Genomic DNA, 10,272 nt, shown 5'->3' on the forward strand with positions numbered 1-10,272 from the left:
CGAAGATCAAATGGATATCAAATGGGATCTGCGTAATGTAATTAGCACTGGTAATCTACAAGGATCTTTACATGGACTTGTGTTAATTATGTTTTCTAACTATTTTGTTAAGATTTTTCTTTGAGTTTAGTTTAAGGGAAGAAGTAAACATTTCATCCATCCATAGAAAAATCAGGTTCATCTGGTTTAAACAACTTTGGCATTTTCAAACTAGAAGCTTTGGATTTTTGGGCTTTTAGATGAACTCCTTTTCTAGTATTGGCAGCAAACTTTGAAGCCAAAAGTGTAGCACCTAGATGCTGAGTTTTGTTCATGTAGTCTGCAGTAGACATGTCCTCATCACTGTCGTCGTCGTTGTCGTCGTAGTTTTCTTCTGCTAGCTCGACGTCGTATTCAATATCTTCTTGTATAGAATCTCCATAGCTTAAGCTGTTTCTGAATACTGATTTCTTTGCCAATTTTCTCTTCTTAAGCCTCCTCCAAGCTACTTGAATTAAGCAAGCACCCCAGGTCCTCCATTGATGGGAATAGTATCTAAACGCATGTTGTAGTTTCTTGCTATGCAGGCGTTTGAATTGTCCAGCGACGAACTTGAGATCCTCAGCTCGAAGGGCGAAGGCTTCAACTTCTGTACGTGCTCGGACGGTTCGAGTAGAAGAAGGCATATTCAAACTGGAACTTGGCATCAAAGCCCATGTCAATAGTTCTTCACCACAAAAATCACCTGGTTTTAATGTGATTGAGTTGAAAAAGCCAGAACGACCGCCATTTGTTGTCGAGCTCTCTAGTTGTCCTCTTATAATAAACAACATTTCGTTAACTGGGTCATCCTCTCGTACGATATACGTTCCTTGGGTACACAAGGACGAGACGAGGCGCTCGCATATGGCATCGAGAAGTTGATCGTCCATTTGTGAGAAGAAAGGAACCTAGAAAATCATAACATTTGAGTTGGACAGATATATAACGACACAAGTAAACGAGCTTGGGATTGAATACACACACGACGAACGAGCGACAAACACAAATGTTGTTGAATCTCACGGCGAAGGTCAATGGGCAATGAACGCAATATAGATTCTTCGTTAACTCCTCTCGTGGCCTGCCATTTATATTGAACGAATCGTCGAACTCGTTCTTGCAAATCTGGTGGTAATTGACGACGTCGCATCCATTCTTCAGTGTCCCTTCTCTTTATCCTCCATTCTTCGAGTCTTACTGTCATTGACTGCAAATATGTCTTCAAAATGTGAAACAGAAACTGAGTTAGATCAAATTATATCTTCAAAACATTCCCCCAAAATTTGCTTTAAAAATATGAAAAATGGTCAAAACCTGCATATTGCCAATGAGTTGTGAAAATAAGATCAACCCAACTATGCACGTTGATATGCAAAATAATGTCTCGCCAAGGTAAGTTGTTGTGTCCAAAGTTTGCCCGTAAGAACTATAAATAAACAATACATTAGCATTCAAAAGGACGATATTTGTAAGACCCACCGGACAACAAGAGAAATATGGCCAAACTTAGAGGTTATAAATCTCGTTAAATCACCATCGACCCCAAATCCAGTAAAGATCCAAACACAGTACTATAGGAGTTCAGTACTATGATACCGTATTAAATCAACCCCGAACTCAAGAAAATAGAGCATAGACCCCAATAACTTAGGCATGTGCAAAGTATTTGTTGCTCCACTGAATCGAAAAGCGTAAACCGATGGGTAACAAAAAATTTAACCTTTTATCAACGCTTCAACAGATTTGAAGACAATTAAGTCACATGTAACGTATTTAGAAGCAAAATCGAGATGGATACCTTAAATTTCTGAGGCCCCACCAAAGACAATAAAAGTACTTAGCAATGAAATGGGAGGAGGCAACATCACTGGTGAAAGCATCAGAGAACATTCCAAACTTGAACCTAATGTTTTCATTCCTTGGATCGCATTTGGAAGTAACATGAGTGACATTCAGCCAATATTGTCTGTCAGTGTCATTCAAACTGTTGCAATCCAAGAAGATGGGAAGACATGTTAGAACTTTGGACGCATTTTCCTTTGCACACTCTGATTTCCAGCATGCGAACTGTCTCCCTATGGACAACAAATACCATGTAGATCCCAACACCTGTAATACAAGTACCAATACACACATTTTACTAACATTTTACACTAACTATTAATCATAGACATCGTACCAATTTGATTATAGCTCAACTGGTTAAAACATATACTCTCGATCATAAGGGTTAAAGGACCATTGCTCATGTAACGACCCCTCTTTGGGCTTTCCCCTTCGAGCTTCCTCTCAAGGTTTTTAAAACGCGTCTGCTAGGGAGAGGTTTCTACACCCTTATAAAGGGTGTTTCGTTCTCCACTCTAACCGATGTGGGAGCTCACAGCTCAATTGGTTAGGACATATACTCTCGGTTGTAAGGTTAAAGGTTGAAATCCTCTCCTTCGTGTGGTTGAACTCAAAATAACCTAAGTTTCCATTTCATCCCTATTGCTAAAACGTAAATATCAATACTTTGCTCGACGATCTACCACATTACACTATCTCAATCAAAATTTCTCGAAAGAGCATGCTAAGACGGACATCCATTGATGACATTGACAATATCAACGACCAAATAGAACAGAAGCATAATCGAGAGCTTAAAGACTAGTAACATAACGAGAGTTTAACCGAGATGACGTAAAGATGAACGTAGAGAGACGAGATATGGTGTTGTTACATGACTGGCAAGCATGTAGAGGATGAGATTGTAGGCAGCACCAGCCCAGGCAGTTTTGGCAACAACGCCAGTGGTTTTGATGATGCGTTGGTTGAGAGGGAAGATGAGGAACAGCCTTGGAACGTATTGGAGAAGAACAAGGAGAGCGATTGTGTTGTTGGCATGATCCACCCTTGAATGTCTTGTTGCTGGAATCACCAACCACATCACTATCTGATACAACATTTCAACTTCAATATATTTGGATTCAAAATCATAATAATAGTAAGGAACTTTGAATGTTGTTCATGGAATTCAAGGATGGTTAATGATTAGAGAGAAATTGATTGGAGCATACTTGTGGGAGGGGGAGAGTGGCGGCGAGATCAATCACAAAATCAGATTTCAAATAGCGCTTTGCAATGGCTCTGGCATCCATAACCAGCTCTCCCCTTCCGAAAACCCTAGAGCTCGGAGCCACATACGCGGTTCGAAATTTGAGCACCATGTGCAGCAAGAAGAACAGATCCATCACCGTTCTGAAGAACGTGATCACTATTCCCAGATTCACCTCCGATGTCAGGCAGGCAGGTCCCCCGACAGACGACGTGTAGAAATACATCGGATCGATGAATAGCGCAATCAGGCATGTCACTAGAAACAAGCGATTCCATTGCGCGACAATGTCGCTGTCAGGGTCGAGGATTTGGTAACGGAGGAGGATGTAATTAGGGTGTTCGTCCGTGGCGGTCGCCACGCCGGTAGTCTTATCGGTGGACGAGCCGTCAAGGTATCGCCGAAAGGGGCGGAACTTGGACGCCGGCGACTGTATGATTCTATTCATCTTCCATGGCGGATTCCGGGGTTTTTTTGAGTTCCCCGGCGAGAAATGTGTGTGTTAGAGAGAGAGAGAAAGCGACAGACAGAGATTGAGGGTTGATGGAGATCGGAAGAAGAAGAAAGAAATGAGAAATTTAGGAGGAAATGGGGATGTAATTGGGTTGGTGCAAGCGAAAATCGTGGAGAGACCAATTGGACGTGTAATAGCCAAGAACATTGATTCTTGGCCATGGCGGTTTTCTCTGAGAATTGGCTAAAATTAGGACGTTTCGATACAGGGTTAGATTGAATTTACTCAAAATTACAACGATTCTTTGCAATTGAATCAAATCCTTATTATAAACTGATTACATTCCAATGTTTATCGTCTTGTACAATTGCAGGAAGGAGGCTCTCTTTCTTCTACAACTCAAGGGGAGGAACAGAGCTTCATACCTCCAATTTGCAGGCTTCCATGGCGGACTGAGAAGGTAAAAATCTAGCAATTTATTGTTGAGTAGCTTCAATGGCTTTACCATTATTCTCCAAATCGATCTTCTTCTCCAGAAACTGCCTCTTACAGTCATAGAAATAAACCATAAGAACAATCCACATTAGAATATCCCCCACACACTTGAAACTCACAGACACCACATTCCCCAATGCCCCACAACTCCCCTGATTCCACAAAGCATAGAGACATGGCAGCCCAAGAGCCACCTTCAAAGCAAAGAAAGCCAGCATCAAACTTAGCCCTAACTTCCTGCTGCCTCTGCTTAGATATGCAGCCACTCCAATTGCTATGTAGCCATGGTTCTTATCCAAGATTGAGATAACAATTCCCATGTTCCAAATAGCACTCCACTCTATGAATTTTGTCAACAGAAACACAAAGATTGTCCCAAAGATAAATGAGCTTTTTGGCATCAAAAACATGTTTGTTGACAAAGCGATTAAACCCAATAGAGTTAGTGAAGCAAATAAAAGAGCATACAGAGATGTTGCCAATGAGCCTCTCAGTCTTAGAGCCACTAGCTTTCTGACTTCAACTAGCATCTGTTTGAAACCCATTGGGGAGTTTCCTCCATATATTGCTGCTGATATAGATACTGTTGAGATTGTGGAGAGAAGGTCTAGGAAGAAGATGAGTGCTGAAGAGATGAGAGTTGATATCAGAAACTTGTGGGAGAGAGTTGCTTTGAAGTTGTTGTCATCAGAGGAGCGCTGCGAGATGCAGGCTGTGCTGCCATCTAATCGACACCTGATGATGTACCTTGGAGATGGATCAAATGGATTTTCTTCTGAGAGAAGTTTGAGGAGTTGAATGAAGGTTGGGTGAAGGAGAATGTGGTGGGCGAGGAGGGAGGCGAAGAGGGGGAAGGAGGAGATGAGGACGAGGGAGATGAACTTTGGATGATTAAAGAGGATTTTGAAGGCTTCTCTGAATGAAGCAGAGAAGCCCAGTTTGGATTTCGCCAGAATTTGGTGGTTTTCCATTTTGAATCTTGAATTCTCTCAAGTGTTCATCGTTGAAAGAACATAGCCCCCAATGGTCTTCATCTTCTTGCCATTTCCCGATGTGTTGGTGACTGGTGTGAAGCCTACATGTGCAAGCTCACATGCCAAAGTCAACTATATTGATTTCTTTTGGGTCCTCAAAATCTCATTTGATTTACTTTAGGTCCTGAAAATTTGACAGAAATCTCATAGATTGATTCGATTCAATTTCCTAAAATGTTTCTAAACAAACTTGTCATAATTGAAAATCTATGATCATAAGGTCTTGTAATATCCCACGTCTGTTGTAGAGGGGAACGAAACATTTTTTATAAGGGCATGTAAACCTCTCTCTAGTAGACGTATTTTGGTATCAGAGCTAGTTGTGTATATAATACGGATAGAAACGTATAATTTAGATATTTATAGCACCAAATACATAATTTCAATTGGATTTACTGTTGAACAGCCTCAATGGATTTCCCATTATTCTCCAAATCAATCTTCTTCTCCAGAAGCTCCCTTTTGCAGTCATAAAAGTAAACCATTAGAACAACCCACATCACAACATTCCCCACACCATTCAAGCTCACAAACATCACATTCTCCCAAACCCCACAACTTCTCTCATTCCACAAGGCATATAGACATGGAAACCCAAAAACCACCTTCAAAACAAAGAAAACCATCATCAAACTGAACCCAAGCTTTCTGCTACCTCTGCTAAGATATGATGCCACTCCTATGGCTATATACCCCTGGTTCTTATCCAAGATTGAGATAACAATCCCCATATTCCAAACAGCACTCCACTCTACATACTTCCCCAACAAAACCACAAAAGGTGTCCCAAAGATGAATGTGAAGATGAAAAGTTGTAAGAGGAAGGTGTTTGTTATTGACATGTGAGAGCTGCCTGTAGCCATAAGAAAGAAGTCTTTTGACAAAGCAACCAAGCCCAACAGAGTGAGTGAAGCCAACAAAACAGAGCATAGAGATGTAGCCAATGACCCTCTGAGTTTCAAAGCCACCATCTTCCTGACTTGAACTAGCATCTCTTTAAAACCCATTTGAGAGTTTCCTCCATACAATGCTGCTGATATGGAGACTATTGCAATTGTGTTGAGAAGGTCAAGGAAGAAGATGAGTGCTGAAGAGACAAGAATTGATATCAAAAACCCATGGGAGAGAGTAGAGGAGAGCTGCGAGAAGCAGGCTGTGCCGTCGAGTATTGGACACACGATGATGGACGTTAGAGAAAGATCATAAGGATTTTTATGAGAGAGAAACCTGAGAAGTTGAATGAAGGTTGGGTGAAGAAGAATGTTGTGGGCTGAGAGGGAGGCCAAGAGGGGGAGAGAGAGGAAGATGATGAGAGAGATGAAGTTTGGATGATTAAAGAGGATTTTGAAGGCTTCTCTGAATGAAGCAGAGAAGCCCAGTTTGGGTTTTGACAGAATCTGGTGGTTTTCCATTTCTTGGATCTTCAATTTTTTCTTCTGCAAGTGTTCATCTTCTCATGATTTTAAGAAGCACACAAGTCCTTCAACTCTGCCATTGATGGTCTTCTTTCTTGTTATTGCCTTCTTGCCAAGTCAATATTGGTGTTCTAATCTCTCCCTCTCTCATCTTTGAATGTTCACGGTTGTGGATGAGAGGAAATCTCCTGCAAGTTTCATATTGTTGGGTCCCACCTACCCATGTGCCAATTTTTCCAAAGTTTATTTAAAAATTATCAAGTGTTGAATTATGTTTCTAATTTTTTTAATTTTGTATTTATTACCCACTTTCGTCGGTTCAATAGGTGAATGAAGCATTTTTTATAAAGGTATGAAAATCTCTCCCTAGCAGATGCATCTTAAGACTGGCTGATAACGATACGTAACGGAAAAAAACAGGCAATATTTGCTAGCAGTGGGCTTGGGTTGTTATAAATGGTATCATAGACCGGGTGGTGTGCTAGCGAGTACGTTGGGCTCCTAAGGGAGGTGGATTGTGAGATCTCACATCGATTGAAGAGGGAATGAAACATTCTCTATAAGAGTGTGGAAATCTCTCTTTCTAGTAAACACGTTTTAAAGAGACTGACGTTGATAGATAATGAGTCAAAACGGCTGCTAGCAATGGATTTAGGTTATTACACTCTTAAACTTAAAATATGTCTAATATGTTTTTAAACGTTTAATTTTGTATCAAACAAGTTTTTGAATTTTTAATTTTGTAATCTTTCAGCTAAATATTAAATAGAAAGTTTAGGTATTTATTATATATTTTATTTAATATCAAATTGATCAGTAAATTCTTATAAAATTTAAATATGAAGGGCATTTCCATAATTATGTTCAATTTATAATACTTTTAGGGACAAGACCTCTATAAGAGCTATTTGAAGTTGATTCAGGAATTTGAAAGGCTTGGGGGTAAAATAGTAAAATGGAAAGCCCAACAAGAGCCCACATTAACAACTTTTAAATTTTATGGGCCAGCCCAATACTACAACTCTTGGCCCAACCCAACGATCTTTCGTCTACAAGTCGGACCTATTGCCATTTACACCCTCATCTTGAAATATGACCATTTTTTTTGGGGGGCCAAATATGGATTCCATTTCACCTTAAATTGATATGGGTTTTGCTTGAACAAAATTATAGCTATGAGAAGACTAAGTTGGGGATGATGATCTCGATCTCTCGAGTTGGTTGGCTGTGAGAGGGTCAAGATCCAAGGAACCTAGGTGAGGAAACGATGGCCAGTGTCCAAAGTTTAGTGGGTCCATTGGTGAGGGGTGCGACGGTAGCCCTACAACTCGGTGACGACAATCCCCTATGCGATGGATGGTTCGCAGTGTAGCTTCACCAATCCTCTCTTTTAACATCTTGAACCTATTGAGTCATGCTAATATTAGCGCTATTGAATATCTTCCTTCTTTGTAAAGAACATTTAATGCTATTTGTTTTCAAGAAAAAGTGTGAATGAGTGGATGATGTTATGCCACAAAATTCAACTTTGTTGTGATGATTGTGCCCAGAATTTAGTTTGTGAATATGAGTTATTACAATTTATTTATGAGCTCGTAGTTGATATCAACTATTTATCATATATACCCGATTTCCTCCCGTAGTCAGAAATTAATGTACTTTTGTTCTTCTCAAACTTGCTACAATTAACGAACGTCCAACTTCAACATAGTTTTTTTTTTAATATTACATAAAAAAAACATTAATATTTTAAGCGATTTGTTATTTATTTATAAATTTTATATGGTAAAATCAATAGTCAAAATGTGGGTTCCACTTTCACCTAAATTGACATGGGTTGTGCTTGAACAAATTAAGGTTCATGAGAAGACCAAAAAAATAAATAAAATATAATAAACTTTTATTTTAAATTAAAACAGCCATTATTGCAGATAGCTCAAAGTCAACCCACAATAATACATTATATTACCTCAGCAAGAAGAAAATAAATATAAAAAAAATGGGCACCTCATTCATTCTAGATCTAAATTTCAATTCCATTTCCAATTCCAACAGATTTGATTCGAATGTAGAAAGGGTTTGGGCACATGTTTTTGCAGATTGCTTTGATTATGCCAGATTTTTAGGTCAATTAAAGAGTTATATGATGTCCAAACGGGTTTGAGATTTGGGTAATTATGGCTCGATACACATGCACATGTGATACATTTTGAAGCTTTATATGATAAAAGATGTCAATCGTGAGACAACATCAACTACTAAGACCTGAATTGGTCCAAATTACCATGAAACTGTGTTGAAGATTACATCTTTAACCATGCGACGTCATGTTCTTGTCATGCTCATAGACAAGTTTTAAGGAAAACTCAAGTGGCTTTGTTGGACTTTAGGCGAGATTTGTCTTTGTCAACCGAATACAACTTGTGCAGATTCCAAATTCGTTTGGCCACACACGCTACCCTGTGTATATATCAAATTTGCTTATACATTAGACTAAGTCATTCGATTCGACCTTGCCTCTACTAAGGATCAAAATCTCCAAATACAACGTTAGATGGACAAAATGGTTATTTCACCATCTCCCTTTGGCATCTTCTAGTTTTCTTATCTCTATCCTTCTTTTTTTAACACAAATGTCACTTCCAATCTCTTTCTTTCATTCTGAGCTTATCTTTCTTACTTTTCCATCTTATTATAAAATAAAACATTAGGTATGCTTTATGGAACAAAGAGTTTTCTAATACAATAATTCGTTTTCTTTAATCGAAAAACTTTTAAATGAGTTGAAAATTGATTAAAAGATTCGAGAACCGTATCCGAAATTATTTTATAGAATCAAAGAAATTGGTTTACTAGTAAGAGCAGCATCACCGGGTATGTGCATATTTTTGTGAGTGGATAGCGATGTTTTAGATAAGCGTATATAAACTTTTTGATTCTTTTAAATTTTGAGTCTTTTTGTTTACTTCGCGGGTATCTTAAATTTAAAGCTATTTTATTACTGGTCGCTACTGAGACCCTTGACGATGGTAACGTGTTTGATGTGAATTTGAATTATTCACATTTTTTCTCATTTTGTTCAAATGGCACAGACGGTGTAAAAAACACTTTTTAACATTAATTTTCAAAATATATATTGAAATTGAGTTAGAAATTTTAATTAAATTAAATATTTAAAAATAAATAAAAATTTAAATTTAAATAAATGACTCAAACACACGTCACTTTCCAGTTGGATTGAGTTTATTATTTAACAATAGTTGTTCCAGTTGAAAAATTTAGGACCCGAACAAATGTCCAAACCCAACTCAACCAACACTTCTAATATGTTATTTAATATTTTTATTTACTAAGCTTGTATAAATAAGTCTAAGCATCTGATTCAAAACACAGGAGATAAATATAAGTAGATGATATTCAAAATGGCTCGTCCTACCATATTGCCCTAAGCATCTAATTCTTATTCTCATTTCTTTTTCTATGTTATAAAAATTGGTTCTTTTTGGATTTGAGATAGAGCTTGAATAATTAATCTCCAAATCTACGTACTAAAAAAACTATTTAAAATATTATTTTATACGGGTCACAATTTTTAATGTTAATTAATAATTTAATAATTTCATATTATTTATGGCTAAAACACGAGTTTAATTCGATTTATTAAGATATATTTTTTTCATAAAAAGATTAGAAACTCGAATTCTCAAAAAAAAAAAAAAAAAAAAAAAAAAAAAAAAAAAAAAAAAAAAAAAAAAAAAA

At 37.8% G+C, this 10,272-nt stretch overlaps 3 protein-coding genes and 1 long non-coding RNA gene across 4 annotated transcripts; 1 reads left to right on the top strand and 3 right to left on the bottom strand.

Annotated features, from left to right (window-relative positions):
- Positions 1-18: 18 nt before the first annotated feature.
- On the bottom strand, positions 19-3,677 carry LOC111442384 (cyclic nucleotide-gated ion channel 18). The gene is made up of 6 exons (XM_023079776.1): positions 3,078-3,677; positions 2,741-2,953; positions 1,820-2,130; positions 1,336-1,447; positions 1,004-1,240; positions 19-929 (listed from the first exon to the last, which is right to left on the bottom strand). The coding sequence occupies exons 1-6, from the start codon at positions 3,561-3,563 to the stop codon at positions 153-155; spliced, it is 2,136 nt and encodes a 711-aa protein (XP_022935544.1). The 5' UTR covers positions 3,564-3,677; the 3' UTR covers positions 19-152.
- A 70-nt stretch (positions 3,678-3,747) lies between these two features.
- Positions 3,748-8,076, top strand: LOC111442388. The gene is made up of 3 exons (XR_002710292.1): positions 3,748-3,838; positions 3,943-4,029; positions 7,687-8,076. It is a non-coding gene; the product is annotated as an uncharacterized LOC111442388 (long non-coding RNA).
- LOC111442387 lies at positions 3,868-5,095 on the bottom strand. The gene has a single exon (XM_023079778.1). The coding sequence runs from the start codon at positions 5,033-5,035 to the stop codon at positions 4,046-4,048; it is 990 nt and encodes a 329-aa protein (XP_022935546.1). The 5' UTR covers positions 5,036-5,095; the 3' UTR covers positions 3,868-4,045.
- On the bottom strand, positions 5,428-6,777 carry LOC111442386. Its single transcript, XM_023079777.1, has one exon. The coding sequence runs from the start codon at positions 6,508-6,510 to the stop codon at positions 5,491-5,493; it is 1,020 nt and encodes a 339-aa protein (XP_022935545.1). The 5' UTR covers positions 6,511-6,777; the 3' UTR covers positions 5,428-5,490.
- Positions 8,077-10,272: the final 2,196 nt, after the last annotated feature.

The sequence above is a fragment of the Cucurbita moschata genome, unplaced genomic scaffold, assembly GCF_002738365.1.
Source record: "Cucurbita moschata cultivar Rifu unplaced genomic scaffold, Cmos_1.0 Cmo_Scf00004, whole genome shotgun sequence".
Classification (NCBI taxonomy): Eukaryota; Viridiplantae; Streptophyta; class Magnoliopsida; order Cucurbitales; family Cucurbitaceae; genus Cucurbita; species Cucurbita moschata.

Coding starts and splice junctions, on each gene's coding strand:
- LOC111442384 (XM_023079776.1), bottom strand. CDS start 3,563: ATGAATAGAATCATACAGTCGCCGGCGTCCAAGTTCCGCCCCTTTCGG. Junction 2,954..3,077: donor CCACTCTCCCCCTCCCACAA/GTATGCTCCAAT, acceptor ATGTTGTATCAG/ATAGTGATGTGGTTGGTGAT. Junction 1,241..1,335: donor AACTCATTGGCAATATGCAG/GTTTTGACCATT, acceptor CACATTTTGAAG/ACATATTTGCAGTCAATGAC.
- LOC111442387 (XM_023079778.1), bottom strand. CDS start 5,035: ATGGAAAACCACCAAATTCTGGCGAAATCCAAACTGGGCTTCTCTGCT.
- LOC111442386 (XM_023079777.1), bottom strand. CDS start 6,510: ATGGAAAACCACCAGATTCTGTCAAAACCCAAACTGGGCTTCTCTGCT.